The sequence below is a fragment of the Carcharodon carcharias genome, chromosome 31, assembly GCF_017639515.1.
Source record: "Carcharodon carcharias isolate sCarCar2 chromosome 31, sCarCar2.pri, whole genome shotgun sequence".
Classification (NCBI taxonomy): Eukaryota; Metazoa; Chordata; class Chondrichthyes; order Lamniformes; family Lamnidae; genus Carcharodon; species Carcharodon carcharias.
In genome coordinates this window covers 9,887,916-9,909,174 of record NC_054497.1, presented here as the reverse complement: position 1 = coordinate 9,909,174, position 21,259 = coordinate 9,887,916, and the positions used below count along the sequence as shown (strand labels likewise).

Here is a 21,259-nt window from a genome sequence, read left to right as displayed (position 1 = left end):
TTTACAATGTATACTAACGACTTGGATGAGGGAAATGAATGTACTATCACCAAGTTTGTGGATGACACAAAAATAGGTGGGAAGACAAGTGGTGAGGATTATACAAAGAGACTACAGAGGGATATAAACAGGTTAAGTGAATGGGCAAAAGCTTGGCAGATGGAATATATTGTGGGAAAATGCGCTGGAAGACCAACAAGTTTCGGGCAAACCAAAGAGCATCATTCACTGAGTTGATGATCCTCCAGCTGCAGTTTGTCTCGGTGTGTGTCCCTGGGAACAGTCCGTAGAGCACAGAGTCCTGAGTCACAGAACTGCTCTGGATGAACATTGACAGAAACCACTGCATCCGTCTCCAGACCTTCTTTGCAAAGGTACAATCCACAAGGAGGTGAACAGCGGTCTCGTCCCCACCACAGCCACCTCGAGGGCAATGTGCAGAGGGGGTGAGACTCCTGGCGTGTTGGAAGGATCTGATAGGGAGGGCCTTTCTCACCACAAGCCAAGCTACATCTTGGTGCTTGTTGGAAAGTTCTGGCGATGAGGCATTCTGCCAAATGACTTCGACAGTCTGCTCGGGGAACCATCCCACAGGATCCACCCTCTCCTTTTCCCTCAGGGCCTCTAAGACGTTACGTGCCGACTACTGCCTGATGGACTTGTGGTCAAAGGTGTTTCTCTGCATAAATTTTTCCACGAGGGACAGGTGGTATGGCACAATCCAGCGACTTGGAGCATTCCATAGCAGCGTGGCCAGACCCATCCTTCACAACACCGGGGACAGGTAGAACCTCAACACATAGTGACACTTGGTGTTTGCGTACTGAGGGTCTACGCACAGCTTGATGCAGCCGCGCACAAAGGTGGCCATCAGTATGAGGGCGATGTTGGGCATGTTTTTTCCCCCTTTCTCTAGAGGCTTGTACATCGCGTCCCTGCAGACACGATCCATTTTCGACCTCCAGATAAAGCGAAAGATGGCTCGGGTGATAGCCATCATGCAGGAGTCTGGAATGGGCCAGACCTGCGCCACATACAGCAACAGCGAGAGTGCCTCACACCTGATGACCAGGTTCTTACCTGCAATGGAGAGGGAGCATCGCTCCCACATGCAAGCTTTCTTTTCACCGTAGACACTTGCTCCTTCCAGTTTCTAACACATGCCCCGGTCCCTCCGAACCATATCCCCAGCACCTTCAGGCTGTTCACTCAGTCCCCTCATCTAAATCACTGACATCGAATGTAAATAGCTGAGGGCCAAACACTGATCCTTGTGGCTGCCTTTATTGGATAAGATAAATCCAGGAGTTGTGACCAATTGATGGCAAAGTCAAGTTTTAAAAGCCTGAAATTTTTGCCATAAATTTCAGTACAGATTTTTTAGACAACTGTGCCTGTTTATTGGTTCCAAACCGTTCTGCTAAAGCTATCTAATCATTCCTTTTGTCCTTTAATCACCCCTATCCTCCAACCTCTCACAGACATTTCCCTTTCTTGTTCTTTCACTGTTCCCCGGCTCTCAGCTGCTTGAACGCTGTTCATTTCAAACATATGCTGGTCTTGACCAAAAGGTTGTCAACTTGATACGTTAACTATGCCTGACCTGCTGAGTGTTTTCCAACGTTTCCTGCTTTTAAGTGTAAATAGTTGGTGCTTTTTTGCCAGTCAGTTGTGCATCAGAGGATAATGAAATCCCTTTCTTTCCTCCTGAATTGCCTAAATGTGACCTCCATCGAGTAAATTGAGGGTATTACCAAACCAAGCAGCCAGACTCTTGTTGGGATTCGCAAACAGATTTCAGAGACATTCCTCACTAAAGTCCTATTTAATTCAGAGGTACACCATTGATAACCAAAAGTAAAATTCTTCTATTCATCACATTGCTCCCCGGGATCTGCAATCAGCCAGCCTGTTTCTCTGTGCCCGAGTGAAAGTGGGCCAAACCCAAAATACATCACCAAACATAACGCCTTTAACATAGTAACATTCTCCGAGGTGTTTCACAGGAATGTGATCAAGTTCTGAGCCCAGGTAAAGGGATATTAGAACAGGTGACAAAAGACTTGGCCAAAAAGGTAGGTTTTAAGGAAGAGTTAGAAAGCAGGGTGTAGGAAGGAATTTCAGAAATAAGGGTCTAGGTCGCCAAATGCATGACTGCCAAGGCTGGAGCAATTAAAATCTCAGATGCTTAAGAGGCCAGAATTGGAGGAATGCTGAAATCTCAGAGGGACGTGGGGGGGTTACAGACATACGAGGGGTGAGGCGATAGAAATTTGAAAAGAAGGTTGAGGCACCTCAGTAAAAACTTTAGTAAAGCTACAGACCCAGAACAAGTTCTGTTATTTTTCACTATTGCTATGCATGCTGTGGTAGCCTTGATTCCCTATCTGCCAACAGAAGAGAACACATGGAAATCTCACATTCAGGCATGCTTGCAAGAGTTTTCTTTAAAAAGACAAAAATATGAAAGGCTGGCAGCTCATCAAACAAATGCAATTTCTGCATATACCCTTTTCGTGTCATGAGACTGAAAATCCACTGACCTCAGAAATGTCCAATGATGACCGCCGTGAGTTCTTGGCCATGGAGGACTCATTCCAGAAGTGAAGGCTGAAAGTAATTGCCTTTATAGCACTGCTTGTGGGCTTAGAGCAGCAGGTGTCCTTCCTCTAGTCCCAACATGTTACATCCGCCTCCCATGATCTACCTGCTTCTACCACGATCCCTCTCAGTTCCCCCAAAACACCCACCCGCTCTTCTGGGTGTTCCACCCGAAAGGCCTATGGCCTATCAATCAAGCTGTCAGTAGGGGTGTGGGTAGCCCACTTAAATGAGCCCCTGAAGTTAGATTCTACAGAACATTCAGGGATTCACTTTTTCCAGGATTCCTGACCTTGGAACAGTATTCCACCTCACTCCATCTCATTGTGAACAGGCTAAATCCAGGCGAAACTGTCACTGGTACCCCAGCATATTAACTATGTGATGCTATAACATGCCAATTGTCAAGAGTTTATCCTCAACTGACTCAATTTTACTAAAAATATGCCTGTATTAGTCTTTGCATCAAATAACGGTTTTAGTTTTCACGTAACAGTGCACCTGAAAAACCGGCAAAATTAAAGAGCTGTATTGCAATGTCAAATTTTTCTCAATCTTTCGATCTATTTTCTCGCAGATAATGCAGCTACACTTGCTGTGGGTTTAAGGCCCACTAGTTCCCAGCATAAAGACTAGGCCTCTACTTCAGTAAATAGCGAGAGTATGCTGCGTTGCAAGGGCTGACATAATTTGGATGAAAGGTCAAATCAAGGCCCTGCCTGCTTGCAGGGGTGAACGTAAAAACAATCTCATGTCGCTATTCAGAGGAGAGCAGGGAATTCTGCTGTTTGAGCCGACATTGCCCCTTCGATGATCATCACCACCGTCAAGATTTGCTGTACAGACTGACTGAGGTAACAGCACTGCAAAAGTATTCCAACTGACTGCCAAGTTTTACCTTGTAAACTGTTCCCAACTTTAAAATTCCAGGTGGAAGTTTATTCTTTTCCCCTCCACAGGAATATTTGGCCCATTTTATCTCTCCTCTCAGGTTATGACGAAACTGCACATTGGCTTCCTCGAATGACAAACTTATCTGTAAATCTTTTGCCATATCTGAATGGGCAATGCACCGAAAGGGTTGAATTTAAGATAACACATAGGGGTTGGGGGGGGGGCGGTGGAAACCAGGGAGTTGGGTTGGAAGCACTGTTTGCTATAAATCTGACAAATCAGCTGATGCTACTTTTGTGAGTGGTGCTGTTTAATGTCTGAATCTCTCCCTCCAAACTAGATATTGAGGTGGTATGCATAACTGCAAGGAGGTCTCCTTCGATATCACTTTTCAATTTGTCCTTCTGTATTCCAATTCATGAGCATGTATTAAATACCCTCCTTCTCCTCTTCCCACCAACCTCATCCTAAATGACCAATGTGAGTCCCTTTACACTGAAAGAGTACAAATGCAAACAGCAGCCAGTTCTCAAAAATCACAAAAGCCAGGGGTATAAGATACATCTATTGAAATATGTGTCATTTAAGTAAGAATGATCCCAGACCTACACAGTGCACCGTTAGGATAACATAACCATCAAGCGATTGTGGAGAAGGAAAACCCAGTATAAAACATGGGCAGGATCAAGAACTCGCTGCACTCAAAGAACTTGGGAAACAGGCTCACAATTTCATTCCTTCATTTGAGAATTTTAATGCATTAGACCAGGCTTCGGAACAGGCCCTGAAATATTATGTCCTAGCAATGAAACATACATTAATAGCCAAGGGAAAAATTTGGATGCTTTAAATCAGAAATAAATACAGAAAACGTAAGACACATACACACAGCAGGTCAGTCAGGGCCTGAAAAGTAAAGTTTTGGATGTGAGTTGGGGCGCTGGGTAAAGGGCGCATCCCAAACTCTTTTTTCCTCCTCTCGTGTATTTGCAATAGTCAATTCGCATCCTCACATTTAATCATTACCCAGTGACTGCTGCTGCAAAGAATACGAGAATATTGGAGGCGGACAGCACTGGACATGGTTATGATGTCCTCCAATGTCAAGTACCACAACAGTGGTAACCTGGTAGCTTAGTGGTTATGCTATTGAACCAGTAATTCAGAGGCCTAGACTAATAATCCAGCGACTCAAGTTCAAATCACACCACAGCAGCTGAGGAAATCAAATTCAAATAAATAAAGATCTGGAATAAAAAGCTAGTCTCAGTAATGATGACGATGAAACTAACGGATTGTCATAAAAACCCCATCTGGTTCACTTCGGGAAGGAAATCTGCTGTCCTTATCCAGTCTGGCCTCCATGTGAATTCAGATCCACAGCAATGCAGCTGACTCTTAACTGCCCTCTGATCTGGTGCAGAAAGCCACTCAGTGATGCTCAAGGTGGCAGATCACCACCACCTCCTCGAGGATAATTAGGAATGAATAAATGCTACCCTTGTGAGTGACGCTTACATTCTGTAAATGAATATTGAAAGAAAAATTCGGGCAAGATACTAGAGGGTAGGCCAGCGGCCATGGACTTGGAACATAAATTATTTTTAAACATAATTCCCTAGAATGTGACGGTGAAAAACAAATTTAAAGTGAACACAAAGTCATTGGCATGGAAATCAACATGAAAATCGTGCCTACAACACGATCTGGTTTTCTCCAAGGTCAAGTCGTAATGATGCAGCTGAATCCTACGATGCACAGACAGAGAACTTGTAATCATAGAATCGGATAGTAAATGTTTGGCACCGATGGCGTGGGATCAAGTGAAAGTCCATGTTATTTGATCTCCGTGCATTATGATGGTTCTGTAAGCAATCCTGGTCTTAGGCTGGCTGCACTGGCATTGTTATAGTCAGAACCTGCCAAAAAACAGTACAGAAATTGAATAATTCCACATTGCCTTTTAGGCAAATATATTTATTTCCTTCTCGAGGCAAATTTTCTCCTCATTTTGTCACCATCGTACAAAACTCTCTTTCGCCACACTGACAAAAAGTGTTCATTTCACTCCTGTCTGGCACGATATGGCACCCCTGCTCTTGTGCATGCACCGTGCACACTGTATAAAGAGGGACAATTCACTCCTGCCTGATGCTATATGGCACGGGGTGTCTCTTGCCAGCAAATATACAAAACCAGGTAAAAGGAAACAATTCCCTCCTAAGCAATTTTGCAAACATATTGCCAATGCTGACTCTTGTCTATGTACACAATTTTTTAAAAAAAGGCTATTTTCACAATAGTTTCAAAGTTTCTTGTGCCTGGTGTCTGCCACAGTTCATTTGTGTATAAGGAAGGCTGGTGATCTGCCTGAAAGTTTCACATCTCCTTACCCTGGTTTTCCTATTGAACTGAGAGCCACTTTCCTCCTGAACAATGTTATATGGGATGTAAATATCCAGATGATAAAGGTCTGGCCGTGCCCACAACACAATCCGGTCTTCTCCAAGGTCAAGTAGTAACGATCTTGCTAAATCCTGTGGCACACACAGAAAGAACTTGTAATCATAGAATAGGACAGTTCAACATGAGGCCATTCGGCCCTCTGAATCCACGCTTGCTCTTTCGAATAGCAATCTGGTTAGTCCACTTTCCCAGCTCTTTCCCCATATTCCTGCAACTTATTTTATCGGTCATCTTTTTATCTAATTCACTTTCGAAAGCTACTCTTGAAACTGTTTCCACTATCATATCGGGCTGTGCATTCCAAATCCTAACAAATCATTGTGTAAAAACATTTTTTCTCATGTCGCCTCAGTTTCTTTTGCCAATCGCCTTACATTTTTAAAAAAATTATACATGGGGTTTATTACCCATCCCTAACTGCCAATCTGAAGGCGGTGGTGAGCTGCCTTCTTGAACTGCTGCAGTCCATGTGGTGTGGGTACACCCGCAGAGCCGTTAGGGAGGGAGTTCCAGGATTTTGATCCAAATCTTGTGTCCACTTTCAGCTACTGGAAACGGTTTCCCGCTCGAAAGCCGTCATAATTTTAAAAATCTCTAACAAATCTCCTCTTAGCCTTCCCTGCTCGAAGGATATACACAATGGCAATATTGGACTGACATGGTGCTTTCATTTTCTTTTCCTCTCCTGAACACCTATGGCTCTTACTGGAATATGGTTTTGTGGGCCTCAGTTACACTCCAGTATTTCAGAGGGTCTTTTTCATGTGGAAGCCTAAACTGTAAATGTCTGATAGCGAATGAAGTTACAGACAAGCCAATGCCAACCCCACCAGACATTTACATCTATCTTCAATAGCAGGGGTAGTGAGATTACATATTGGGGGTTTGAAATCTGACTGAATCAGCACAGCCTGATCGGGTTGGAGGCTCAGATTCAATTTGAACCATGGCACCTCTGACAATGCAGCACTCCCTTTGTACTCCACTCGGGCGTGAGCTTAGATTGGTTTCAACACTGGTACATCACTAGAACACACAACTTTCTGAGCCGGAGATGAGACAAAGTAAGAGACAAGTAAACATATTAATAATCAATTGCGAGTGCTTCTGCTAGGTAATAGAGCACTTCTGTACTGTGTTGGGTGGGCTTTTCGCTGTTAGCCACTTGTACAGCTAGTTAGGAAATGGTTTTCATATTTTCTAACTTTATTCTCAAATCTTAAAATCGTGGCACTGTAGGATCCCTCTCCATTCTCTCCAAAATGCAGCTGGCCGGGAATTATATACTAACCACTTTTGGTAAGGAAATTTCTGCTACCAGGAAGCTGGGGTGCTCGTCTGCAGGCTCAGCTACTATTGTGAATTCTGGCTCCACACAGGTACTGCTGGAAGGGAGAAAGAGAGGACGTTACCAATTCTGTAACAATGCACGTTCCATGTTTACAGGCCTAATGCTCCTTCTGGATAAATAAACCCATTGCCATGCTCCAGCGTGAATGTGGATTGCTGCTCCTGCAATCAGCATCTCAATCGTGGAGTATTCTATTAGTTATAAGTCATCTAATCAATTACCTTCTCCCACTCTGAATTAAGATGAAACAATCTTACCGTTCTACTTCTGATATGAGGGGGTTACTGCAGCTTCCTGCATTCAAAGCACTGTCAAAACAGAATAGGATGGCATGGTTTAAACTTTAGTTATTATGTTGGGGTTCACATTAGTTTGAATCTTTATACATGAGATATTTAAAAAAAAAAGCAAGATCGCCTTTAGTTGTCTGCCCACTGTGTAACAGCAATCAAGAAAAAGCAACCTGCTTGATCGGCACTCCATCCAACACAGTAAATATTCACCCCCTCCATCACTGGTGTACAGTGGCAGTGGTGTGTACCATCGACAAAATGCACTGTAGCAACTCGCCAAGGCTCCTTCGACAGATCCTTCTAAACTTGCAAACTCTACTATCTAGAAGGACAAAGGCAGCAGATGCATGGGAACACTTCCACCTGCAAGTTCCCCTTCAACCCACCCATCATCCTGACTTGGAGCCGTTCCTTTGCTGTCGCTGGGTCAAATCCTCGAACTCCCTCCCTAACAGCACTGTGGGTGTACCTATGCCACATGGACTGCAGTGGTTCAAAAAGGTGGGTCATCATCACCTTCTCAAGGGCAATTAGAGATGGGCAATAAATGCTGGCCTAGCCAGTGACACCCACTTCTCAGGAATGAATAAATTATTTTAAAAAAGTAACAACACTCCCATCAGAGCTCCAGCAGTGGTTGCGATTATTTGAGTGTACACCACAGGGCTGTGGGGAAAGTAGTAAGGCTAACTGGACAACCTCCTTCAGGTAGAAAGGGCTCCTGCTGTGCTGTATGATTCTGGTGCTGTTGTGCTGTTTCTAACACCATGGCATCAATGTGCAAAGACAAAGCACACCCCAAGGTTGTGCAAGGTGCCAAATAAATGTAAGCTCTTTCATCAATCAGTTTACCTGGATTCCAGTTCTTGGATGACAGGTTTGGACTTTGTTCTGATGTTCTGTTCCGTTATGGATCCCAGAAATTTCCTGTTTTTCAGCATTCGCCACTCTGGGAACAAAATAGTTAACAATTTCAGCAATGCAGTGGGAACATACCTCTGGAATCTGGGTTCAGATACAATATAGATCTCCATTCTCTAATGGAGATCGAATTGGACACGACACTATTCAGATTTAGCCCAAGGGTCTTCCTCGACTTATTTCATCAATGATTAGCCTATCAGTACCTGTCAATCAAAACAGTGATATAATCATCAAACGTGGAGTGCTGATTCTCTCCCCGCATCAATTCTTCTCACTTGCCTAAACCCAGAGGCATTAGATGGAGGTTGGAAAAATCGCCAGGTGGGTACAAGCATTACGGCTGGAGTTCAGTGTCAGCTGTGGCTCAGTTAGTAGTGGTCTTGCCTGAGTCACAAGGTTCCAGGCTCACGACCCACTCCAGGGCTTGAGCACAAAAGATCAAGGCTGACACTCCAGTGCAGCACTGGAGAGTGCTGTACTTGCCATCTTTGGGATGATATGTTTAAACCAAGGCCCCATCTTTTTTATTTATTGTTTCATGGGATTTGGGCGCCACTGGCAAGGCCAGCATTTGTTGCCGACCCCTAACTGCCTTTGAATTGAGTGGCTTGCTAGGCCATTGCAGAGGGCAGTTAAGAGTCAACCACATCGCTGTGGGTCTGCAGTCACATGTAAGTCAGACCAAATAAGGTAAAAAGGTAAAGGACATTAGTGAACCAGATGGCTTTTTATGACAATCGATGGATAGCTCCCTGGTCGCCATAACTGAGACTAGCTTTATATTCCAGATTTATTAACTGAATTTAAATTCCATCAGCTGCCATGGTGAGATCTGAACTCACGTCCCCAGAGCATTAGCCTGGGTGTCTGGATTACTAGTCCAGCAACATTACCACTACACCATCGTCTCCCCAATCAGCATGTTTGGGTGGATGTAAAAAATTGACACTATTTTGAAGGGCGGCAGGGGGTGGGGGGGAATTATCCCTGGCGTCCTGGCCAATCTTAATCCCTCAACTAACATCATAAAAAAGTAAGGATCCTTCAACAGCAACTTCAAACCCACGAGCGCCATCATCTAGAAAGACAAGGGCAACAGATAGATGGGAACACCACCACGTGGAAATTCCCCTCCGAACCACTCACCAACCTGACTTGGAAATATATCGCCTTCACTGTCGCCGTGTCAAAATCCAGAAACTCCCTCCTTAACAGCACCGTGGGTGCACCTACACCACATGGGCTGCAGCGGTTCAAGAAGGCAGCTCATCACCACCTCCCCAAAGGCAATTAGAGTTGGGCAATCAATGCTGGTCTAGCCAGCGACACCCCACATCCCATATCCCATGAGTGAATGGAAAGAAATCTGGTCATTATCTCATTGTTGTTTGTGGGAGCTTGCTGTGCACAAATTTGTTGTTACATTGCCTACAGTGACTACACTTCAAAAGTACTTTATTGGCTGTAAAGCATTTTGAAATAAAAGCCAAATACAGCGGATGCTGGAAATCTGAAATAAAAACAGAAAATGCTGGAAAACCCAGCATGTCTGACAGCATCTGTGGAGAGAGAAACAGAGTTAATGTTTCGAGTCTGTATGACCCTTCTTCAGAGCATTTTGAGCTGTCTAGTAGTCCTGAGGAGTGCTATTTAATGTAAGTTCTTTTTCTGTTCATTCTCACCCTCTCAGTCCTACCACCCTAACCCTGGTCAATCCTATCATTCCACCACCCCCCCCAACCCCCAGTCAGTCCTTTTGGTGATGGACACATTTAGAATGATGCTGCAAATCAGTCCAGTTCCTCCATTTTTCATGTCCAAGACAAAGTAGGGTGGGACGAAGCTCACATGGAGCATAAACACCAACAAAGGCTAGTTGAGTCAAATTGGCCGATATTGTGCTGTAAATACTTCAGTAGTCATGAAAGGCACTACATAAATGCAAGCCTTTCATTTCTTTCTTTAGCCTGCTAAGCCTTCAGGTAACTGGTAATTGCCCCAACAGAAACAAGTGTCTCCTACCCTCTCAAAAACTTTGGTTGAAAATAGCAGTGTGCAACGGTCTCTCTCTTTCGCCCTCCATCACCCTCATATTGCAACAATCTCGGCTGGTCTCCAGGAAGGAGGCTCAACCCGGAGGAAAATGTTGATTTAACGATGGGCAGCCACTTGGGAAAGCACCTCATTATGCTCAAATGCCTGCAGCATTGTTGGAACCGGCCATCATCAACTGTAGCTCAGTAAGTGAAGGTTCAGCTCCAAGGTTAGAAAGAGGTGGGATTCAAGTCTAGAGGTAAGCAGCAAGCTAAACAACAATCTTGGTAGTTACCTCGGGACAGCTCCAAATTATATTTGTTTTCCAGCCCTTCAAAGCCGATAGTAAGGAAAAATTCCATGAAGAGTTTGTTGTTCTGTGTCAAAAGGGAAACAAATGGAAAATAAATTACTTTCCCTTATTAAAGGAAGGAAGACCTGCATTGACATAGCATCTTTCATGGCCTCAGGATGCCCCAGAGTGCTTTACAGCCAATGGACTACTTTTGAAGTGTAGTCACTGTTGTAATGTGGGTAACGTGGCAGCCAATTTACAAACTGCAAGCTCCCACAAACAGCATTGTGATAATAACCAGATAATCTGTTTTAGTGATGTGGTTGAGGGAGAAATATTGGCCTGCACACCACAACTCTCCTGCTCTTCTTCAAATTAGTGCCATGGGGTCTTTAATGTCCACCTGAAAGGGCTGGCAAGGCCTCAATTTAACACCACATCTGGAAACAGAAGTAATTACACCTATGGGAAGGTGGTTGCATAATGATAATGTCACTGCACTAGGAGTCCAGGTGCCTAGGCTAATGCCCTGGGGACATGGGTTCAAATCTCACCACAGCAGTTGGCAGAACTTAAATTCAATGAACTAACATAAAGAAAAAAAAAATCTGGAATTAAAACTAGTCTCAGTAATAGTGACTTGAAACAATATCATTGATTTTCGTAAAAATCCACCTAGTTCACTAATCTGCCCACTTTACCAGGTCTGGCTTACACAAGATTCCAGAACCAGATGTGGTTGACTCTTAACTGCCCTCTGAAATGGTCCAGCAAACCACTCAGTTCAAGGGTACTTAGGGATGGGTAAAATTCTGGCCTTGTCAGCGATACCCACATCCCACGAAAGAATAAAGAAAAACTCTTCAGTGGTAACTCACTGGCTCTGAGTACAGGATGTCCTGAGGTTGTGAAAGGCACTACACAGACCAAAGTTCCTTTGTTGTTCTACTTTCCAGAGTCCCAACAATAAAGGATAAATAAATCCTTAAATCAAGCAACTCCTAAAGGATCACATTATACTACAGAGTAATAGTAGCAACCAGATATAGTGCATTGCAAGTGTTCAGGGTGCCACTTAAAAGTCACGGCAGTAGTGAAACAGGTGGGTTGACCATGAGGACCCTCATGTGAAATCTCACTGTTATTTACACCAGTATCAGCATTTTTAGCTAATCGACTGTGGCATTGCTACAGCTGGAGCACAACAGGTGAAATAGATCGTCCTGCTGTGAGGATATATTCGTATTCAAGGACATCTGTCTCATTAAGGCCACAAAATCTGAACTGTGTAGGCACCACCGTCACAGTGCCAGAAGTCAAACAGTGTTCAATGGGCTTTTGCATTTGGATGATGATTGTAAATTTGCAGCTCTGGGTCAGCAAGAAATTACGGTCTTGGTTCTTTATGCTTTTGTCACTTTGCAGTGTGACTAATGCCCTGAAAATTCTTGTGCATAGACTCACAAATCACTTCATCACCATAAACTGTGCTTCACCATTGACAGCTTGGATTTCAGCTGCCCCGGCGCCAACCTCAGGAATCCCCTCCCTAAATCTCTCCAACTCGCTCTGCTCCTTTAGGATGCTCCCTAAGACTTACCTCTTTGACCAAGCTTTTGTTCCATAATTTTGAACTTAAGCACATCCAAAACTCTGCTGCCCTGGGTCAAACGTGCTTGAGGTCCTGTTCACCTATCACCCACGACTGCTCACCTACAGTGGCTCCTGGTTGAATGCCTCAATTTTAAAATTCTCATCCCTCTTTTCAAATCCCTCCATGGCCTTGCACCTACCGATCTCAGTAGCCTGCTCCAGCCCAACAAACCTCAAAAATACCTGTGCTCCAGCAATTATTGTCTCTTGCTGATCCTTGATTTTAATCACTCCACCTTTGGCAGCCATGCTTTCAGCTGTGCAGCCTGGGTCATGGAACATATTCAAGACTGAGTTAGACAGGTTTTTGATTGACAAGGAGGTCAAAAGTTTTTTTGGGGGGGGGGGGGGGGTGCAAGCAAGAAATTGGAGTTAAAACCACAATCAGATCATCCATGATCTTCTTGAATGGCAGAGGAGACTTGATGGGGTGAATAGCCTACTCCTGCTTCGATTTCTTATGATCCACAATGCCCAGATGTAACAAATTCAGGTTTTCATGTTGACACAAACTCTAGATCTCAGAGGCTACTGGTTCCGTGTTATAACCGTTACACCACCGCAGCAACCCACCAGTAACACGGCAAAATCCATCAATATAAATCTTTGGTTCTTACCAGAATTTTGTTGTAAAATTTTGAATTGATGACTATGTCATATGCAGTGCATCCATTGCCGCCTGGGAAGAAAAGTCAATTTTAATCATCCACAATGCAGCATTTATTTTTCTCATTTATTCCCTTTCCCACTGGCACAGGAAGTGCTGCCCTCTGGCACCTTGCCTAAGAAGGCTTACCATGTGAGCTCATGCTAGGGTTCTCCACTGCAAAGACGACAGACATCACACCCCAAGCTCAATCCTATCCTCATCTGACATTTACAGTTGACTTTAGAGGGGTCTGGACAGAGCAGAGAGATATAAATTGTTCCCATTGAAGGAAGAGTTGAGAACCAGAGGACAATGATTTAAGTGACTGGCAAAGGTGACGTGAGGAAAAACCTTTTTTTTTTATAAACACAGCGAGTGGTTAGGATCTGCAATGCTTCAGGGTGTTGGAAGAAGATTCAATCGTGGTTTTCAAAAGGGAATTGGATAATTATCTAAAGAGTAACAGCCCTTCAGAGCTATGTGGAAAGGGCAGGGGGGTGGGACTGGCCGAGTTGCCCTCGCAGAGAGCTAGCATGGACACAATGGGCTGGGTGGTCTCCTTCTGTGCTGTAACCGCTCTATGATCAGCACAAGCTGGGACCATCCTGATCTGTCCAGTTCACCACACCCCCCCACCCTCCAGCCAGCAGAAAGGACAAGAGTTTAGTTCACCCCCTTCCTTTCCCCCATTTTACACAAACACGTACTGTTGTCAATTTCGGCATGTGGTTCACCGAGACTCATGGGAATCCTGTATCCGGAAGGATCATCTGATTCCAGCAAGGCCACCAAACTCTCCTCGGAGAGATCCGGCGGAGGCGGGATCTGATCGGATTTGCAAACGTTGATGAAAACTTTCCCGCTGTTCTTCGTCTTTGTCTTCACACAGAAGCCTGTAAAAAGAGTGATTTTTTTTGTTTTTGCAAATGATTTAGTGCTATCAGTAGAAGGAAACAGTAGAGTAGTTTTTCCTCAATTTCCACCATTTGGCAGCCATAACCTCAGCTGCTTGGGCCCCAAGCTCTGGAATTCTCTCCCTAAGTCTTTCCTCCTTCAAATCTACCTCATTGAACAAGTTTTTGGTCACCTGCCCACAGTGGCTCAGTGTCAAATTTTGCCTGGCATGCCTTGGAATGTTAAGTGTGCTATATAAATACAAGTTGTTGTTATACAGGTAGGAATATACAACTGGCCTCAGCTCCCTTGGTCTAGTGAGAGGGTGGGGGGAGGAAATAACTCAAGGATGCCCCCTCCCATGAGCTTCCCACTGACCTACATTGGCAAGTGCACATGTACAGATGTTAGATGAGGTCAGAATCATGGCTTTATTGCCCATGGTAAAATAACCTGATGCTTACAGCATTACCTGCACAAGGAGAATACCCCTTTGATGAAGTACTCTAGGGTAACCTCTGTCAATCATGGCTCAGTGGGTAGCAGCCTCACCCCTTAAGTCAGGTGGTTAAGAGTTTAGGTCCCACTCCAAGGATTTGAGCACAAAATCTAGGCTGGCACCCCCAGTATAGCACTGCACCATGCTGCACTGCCAAAGGTGCTGTCTTTTGGATGAGGCTTTAAACCTATCTATATAAAGTCTATCTTGTTGGATGGAGCCAAAAGAGCCCATATTGGTTCTTATTTATCCATTGACCAACATCATTAAAAAGAAATCATCTGATCAGTCTCACATTGCTGTTTGTGGGAATTTACGGTGCGTAAATTGGCTGCTGTGTTTCTTACATTACAACAGTGACTACATTTCAAAAAGTTACTTCTATTGGCCGTAAAGTGCTTTGGGACATCCTGAGGTTGACAAAGGTATCATATAAATGCAAGCATTTCTTTCTTTAAATCAGTGGAACAGTAACACAAGGAGGTCCAGTGGCATAGTGGGCAGCATCTCTGCCTCTGAACCAAAAGCTCCGAGTTTGAGTCCCATTCCAGGACTAGATGGCCAAGGGAGGTGTGTTCATAGTGCAGCCAAATCAACTTGTCAATCCTCCTAACACACGCCAATGGCAGGCAGTAAGAGCGGGAGAGATTTCTGGTCAGCCATGTGATGAACAGAAACTGGAGCCTCTATCATCACTATCCATTGCTCCAGACTGCAGCATGCATGTAAAAGTATGTGCTGACAAAGCAACTTGGACTCCTTGGGGGGGGGGGACCCGTTGGCTCAGCTGGCTGGAGTGGATCAGATTGGTGCCAACAGCATGCAATTTGATCCCTGTTCCAACTGGGATCGGTTTGGGACTTGCCTCCTTGCCCTTCTTGTGGTGGAGGCTGTGGCGCTGTGGATCGGATCTACCCTTGGGCAGTGAATTGAAGAAGAACTGTAATGTAGCATGGGTGGTTGTTTTCAGGAAAGAACAAGAAAAAACTGGAGTAGCTATTGGCAACGTGTTACACATGGACATGCGGCACCATGTGGAAAGGCAGGACATGAACATGACTTCCTATGTAGTGACTTCCCTCACTCTTTCTTAGACCAGCTTGTGGGAGGAGGCACTGAGCAGACCCCGAGAATATCTCTAAAGAGTGACCATAAGATGTAGGAACAGAAGTAGGCCATTTGGCCCATCAAGTACACTCTGCCATTCAATGAGATCATGGTTGATCTGATAACCCTCAACTCCACTTTCCTGCCTTTTCTCTTTTTTCCTTCATCCTGGAACTATTTTACAAGGGAGACAATAGCACAGTGGTCATGTTACTGGATTAATAACCCTGCCGTCTGAACTAATGCTCTGGAGACATGAGTTCAAATCCCAACATGGCAGCTGGGGAAATTTAAATTTAATTAGTAAATCTAGAATAAAATTCTAGTAAAAATGCATCTGCTTCACCATTGTCCTTTAGAGAAGGAAATCTGTCATCCTTGCCCAGTCTGGCCTACATATGACTCCAGATCCATAGCAATAGTGGTTGATACCTAAATGGCCCACCAAGCCACTCTGTTGTATCGAAGCTCTACAAAGAAAAAGCACTGAGGGTGCATCTACACTACATGGCCGCAGCAGCTCACCACCACCTTCTGAAGGGCAATTAGGGTGACGGCTCACCCTAAGAACAGGTTAAAAAAATGGAGGCAAAGCTTATTGGCATATTCCTTGCCTTCAAGATGTCCTATAAACACAAATAATTATCATTGAACAACAAAAGGGATCAGGAACCTGCACTGGCGGTCCTGTAAATCATTCACTAATGCAAAAATGGCACAAAGGCGGCAAAACACAGGACACAACAGCTAATCAGTAGTGGGTAACAGTGCGGAGGGCAAAGTTGAGGGTAGAGAGTAAAATAACTAGGCTTCTTTTAACTCCTGCCTACCAAGAGCAGTGTAACTTGCAAGTCAAAAGGATTCACACTGTGCAAAGACTATCTGAAATCTACTTGGCTTTTTCCCATGTTCTCATTAAGATGCATTAATGCTTTGTTACATTTTGATAATGCATTGATTCCCTTGTTTGCTTTTACCCTTCTCAGGTTAACAAGAATTTGCAACCCAGATCTGATACTGATTCCAATTTATGGATTAGCTGATCACTTTGGTAGAGAAGGGCTTACATCAAGGGGAGAGCTGCTTGAAACACCTGTAGAATGCTACGTGGGCAAGAAAGTGAGGATGTGACTGTGTACCTGGCTGTGGTCTGATCTGCTTGGATTCCGGTGCTGTTGGAAGTTGATACTGCATCTCTTTTGCAGCCTAAGAAGGAAAACAGTGAGAAATGCATGTTCAGGTTTAGTACCACAATAATTAAAACTGAATCGGCTCAGATATTCAAACTTTGAATGCTCTTATATTATTTTGGTTGGGGAGGGCGGGGCAAGGTGGGTTTGTCTGCCTACCTGCAGCAGCAGTTGCTCGTACAGCGCATCCTCATTGCTCATCTCAGCCGAAAGCAGACTTCCATCTGTTGTGGCCATGGTCCAGCTTGTTGACTGTGAAATGTCTGGGTGCGTCTTTCAAAAATCACCTAAAGAGTGAGCATCAAGGTCAACAGGACTATATATATATATATAGATATATAGTATATGGAAAATCTATTAAAGTTGCTATTCAGCTTTCATTCCAAATTACTTTTCTTTTGAAGTTACATTTTTGCAAGATAGGAATCAATGATGAGATGGGTTGCGGAGTGTAACAATAACTAGGTGACACCCTGTCTGGTCTTGTCAATGGCAGTCTATGATCTGATACCTAGCTGCTAAAGTTGATCTTTTGTTTAATTTTGAACATTAAAATTTTGACCTTTAAATCTTATTTACAAATCTCTCCATGGTCAGTACCTCTCTGTCATCCCCTCGAGCTGCACAACTTACTAAGCACCATTCATGACTCTTCGGATACTGAAGCAGTCCATGTCCAAATGCAGCAAGGCCTGGACAATATCCAGACTTAGGCTGACAAGTGGCAAGTAACATTCGTGCCACAGAAGTGCCAGGCAATGACCATCTCCAACATGAGAGAATCCAACCATCGCCCCTTGACATTCAATAGCATTATCATCACTGAATCCCCCACTATCAACATCCTGGGGCGGTAACCATTCACCAGAAACTGAACTGGATTAGCCATATAAATACTGTGGCTACAAGAACAGGTCAGAGGCTAGGAATCCTGTCATGTAACTCACCTCCTGACTCCCCAAAGCCTGTCCACCATCTACAAGGCACAAGTCAGGAGTGTGATGGAATACACTCTATTTGCCAGGATGAGTGCAACTCCAACAATACTAAAGAAGCTTGACACCGTCCAGGACAAAGCAGTCCACTTGATTGGCACCCCATCCACAAACATTCACTCCCTCCACCATCGATGCACTGAGGCAGCAGTGTGTACCATCTATAGGACACACTGCAGGACCTCACCAAGGTTCCTTAGACAGCACCTCCCAAGCTCACGACCATTAACATCTAGAAGGACAACGGCAGCAGACACATGAGAACACCACCATCTGGAAGCTCACCTCTGAGCCACACACCTTCCTGACTTGGAAATATATCACTGCCGTTCCTTCACTGTTGCTGGGTCAAAATCCTGGAAATCACTCCCTAACAGCACTGTGGGTGTTCCTACACCACAGGGACTGCTGCGGTTTAAGAAGGCGGCTCATCACCACCTTCTCGAGGGCAATCTAATATGGACAATAAATGCTGGTCTAGCCAGTGATGCCCATAGCCTGTGAATTAATAACATAATATACCTTGAGCACCCCAGATTTTAATCCCTCTGCTATTGGCAGTCATGCCTTCAGTTGGCCAGGTCCTAAATTCTGGAATACCCTCCCTAAATCTCTCTATCTCCTCCTTTAAAATGCTCATTAAAACCTATCTCTACAACCAAGCTTTTGATCTGCTGTCCTAAAAAGACCTCATGTGGCTTGGTGTCAAATGGTGTTTCATGATGGTCCTATGAAGCATCTGAGGACGTTTCATTACATGAACAGAGCAATATAAATACAAGTAGCTGCTGTTATTCACATCTGTTCCTTAAGGTCTTCACACAAGCACAACCATCATGCAAGTGTTTTAAAAGAGACACAACAATGAATTCAGTCAGAGACAAATTATTATTTGCCGCCAGGTTAGGATGGGGTATGGTTCACTCAGGGATTTCGAGTTGACGTGCCACCACTGACAGCGCCCAGTAAAGTGGCAGCACCCACTCCTCATGGCCCCCGGTAAACCAGCAGCGCCCACTCCTCACTGCCCCTGGTAAACTGGCAGTGCCCACTCCTCACGGCCCCTGGTAAACTGGCAGTGCCCACTCCTCACGGCCCCTGGTAAACCAGCAGCGCCCACTCCTCACGGCCCCTGGTAAACCGGCAGTGCCCACTCCTCACTGCCCCTGGTAAACCGGCAGTGCCCACTCCTCACTGCCCCTGGTAAACTGGCAGTGCCCACTCCTCATGGCCCCTGGTAAACCGGCAGTGCCCACTCCTCACGGCCCCTGGTAAACCGGCAGTGCCCACTCCTCACGGCCCCTGGTAAACTGGCAGTGCCCACTCCTCACGGCCCCTGGTAAACCAGCAGCGCCCACTCCTCACGGCCCCTGGTAAACCAGCAGTGCCCACTCCTCACGGCCCCTGGTAAACCGGCAGTGCCCACTCCTCACGGCCCCAGGTAAACTGGCAGTGCCCACTCCTCACGGCCCCTGGTAAACCGGCAGTGCCCACTCCTCACGGCCCCTGGTAAACTGGCAGTGCCCACTCCTCACGGCCCCTGGTAAACCAGCAGCGCCCACTCCTCACGGCCCCTGGTAAACCAGCAGTGCCCACTCCTCACGGCCCCTGGTAAACCGGCAGTGCCCACTCCTCACGGCCCCTGGTAAACCGGCAGTGCCCACTCCTCACGGCCCCTGGTAAACTGGCAGTGCCCACTCCTCACAGCCCCTGGTAAACCGGCAGTGCCCACTCCTCACAGTGCCCACTCCTCACTGCCCCTGGTAAACTGGCAGTGCCCACTCCTCATGGCCCCTGGTAAACTGGCAGTGCCCACTCCTCACGGCCCCTGGTAAACTGGCAGTGCCCACTCCTCATGGCCCCTGGTAAACCGGCAGTGCCCACTCCTCATGGCCCCCGGTAAACCAGCAGTGCCCACTCCTCACAGTGCCCACTCCTCACAGTGCCCACTCCTCACGGCCCCTGGTAAACCAGCAGCGCCCACTCCTCACAGTGCCCACTCCTCACAGCCCCTGGTAAACCAGCAGCGCCCACTCCTCACGGCCCCTGGTAAACCAGCAGCGCCCACTCCTCACGGCCCCTGGTAAACCAGCAGCGCCCACTCCTCACAGTGCCCACTCCTCACAGCCCCTGGTAAACCAGCAGCGCCCACTCCTCACAGTGCCCACTCCTCACAGCCCCTGGTAAACCAGCAGCGCCCACTCCTCACGGCCCCTGGTAAACCGGCAGTGCCCACTCCTCATGGCCCCTGGTAAACTGGCAGTGCCCACTCCTCACAGTGCCCACTCCTCACAGTGCCCACTCCTCACTGCGCCCGGTAAACCAGCAGTGCCCACTCCTCACAGTGCCCACTCCTCACAGTGCCCACTCCTCATGGCCCCTGGTAAACTGGCAGTGCCCACTCCTCACTGCGCCCGGTAAACCAGCAGTGCCCACTCCTCACAGTGCCCACTCCTCACAGTGCCCACTCCTCACAGTGCCCACTCCTCATGGCCCCTGGTAAACCGGCAGTGCCCACTCCTCATGGCCCCTGGTAAACCGGCAGTGCCCACTCCTCACGGCCCCTGGTAAACCGGCAGTGCCCACTCCTCATGGCCCCTGGTAAACTGGCAGTGCCCACTCCTCACTGCGCCCGGTAAACCAGCAGCGCCCACTCCTCACAGTGCCCACTCCTCACAGTGCCCACTCCTCACGGCCCCTGGTAAACCGGCAGTGCCCACTCCTCATGGCCCCCGGTAAACTGGCAGTGCCCACTCCTCACAGTGCCCACTCCTCACAGTGCCCACTCCTCACAGTGCCCACTCCTCACGGCCCCTGGTAAACCGGCAGTGCCCACTCCTCATGGCCCCCGGTAAACTGGCAGTGCCCACTCCTCACAGTGCCCACTCCTCACAGTGCCCACTCCTCACAGTGCCCGGTAAACCAGCAGTGCCCACTCCTCACAGTGCCCGGTAAACCAGCAGCGCCCACTCCTCACAGTGCCCGGTAAACCGGCAGTGCCCTCTCCTTACGGCGCCCCCCCTCCTCTCGGGCCCCCACTCCTCCAGACGCTTCCCTGCGCGAGGCGCCCACCTGTCGTTCCTCCTGTTGCTATGCGCAACGTCCCAAACTGCATCCCGACAAACAGCGCCCCAAAACAAAAGGGCCAGGGTCTAGGGTGAAACAAACAAAGTCTAACACACCGGTCTCAATCCACCTTTCACTCTTACCCCCCCCCCCCCCCCCACCCCCCACGGGACCGCGCGAATATGTAACAGAAGTCTAATATGTAAGTGTAAAATTTAAAAATAAAATCCGTTGGTGGGGAGTATGCGGGTCATAAATGAGGAATAGGGAACCGAATCCGCAGGCGCTCCGACCTTCTTCCGGCGGACTTGGTTTGGGTTGGGCACGCCGAGCCATTGACCTCCTTCC

At 46.6% G+C, this 21,259-nt stretch overlaps 1 protein-coding gene across 4 annotated transcripts; it reads right to left on the bottom strand.

The window, feature by feature from the left end:
- Nucleotides 1–4,224: 4,224 nt before the first annotated feature.
- pih1d1 (PIH1 domain containing 1) lies at nt 4,225–21,042 on the bottom strand. 4 transcript variants are annotated; one of them, XM_041177752.1, is made up of 11 exons: nt 20,918–21,042; nt 17,010–17,137; nt 16,800–16,866; nt 13,868–14,053; nt 13,129–13,190; nt 10,859–10,940; nt 8,458–8,554; nt 7,570–7,620; nt 7,253–7,346; nt 5,889–6,032; nt 4,225–5,414 (listed from the first exon to the last, which is right to left on the bottom strand). In XM_041177752.1, the coding sequence occupies exons 2-11, from the start codon at nt 17,085–17,087 to the stop codon at nt 5,379–5,381; spliced, it is 897 nt and encodes a 298-aa protein (XP_041033686.1). In that variant the 5' UTR covers nt 17,088–17,137; nt 20,918–21,042; the 3' UTR covers nt 4,225–5,378. The 4 variants fall into 4 exon arrangements, with proteins under 4 accessions (XP_041033686.1, XP_041033689.1, XP_041033687.1 ...); XM_041177755.1 differs by having other exon boundaries at nt 7,253–7,343; XM_041177753.1 differs by lacking the exon at nt 20,918–21,042 and adding an exon at nt 20,823–20,873.
- Between the last annotated feature and the right edge of the window lie 217 nt (nt 21,043–21,259).

Bases quoted from the DNA above. Each gene is read 5' to 3' on its own strand.
- pih1d1 (XM_041177752.1), bottom strand. From the start codon at position 17,087: ATGGCCACAACAGATGGAAGTCTGCTTTCGGCTGAGATGAGCAATGAG. The intron at 16,867-17,009 runs GTAGGCAGACAA...TTTCCTTCTTAG, and splicing joins ACGAGCAACTGCTGCTGCAG to GCTGCAAAAGAGATGCAGTA. The intron at 13,191-13,867 runs GTACGTGTTTGT...TTTTCTTCCCAG, and splicing joins ACATGCCGAAATTGACAACA to GCGGCAATGGATGCACTGCA.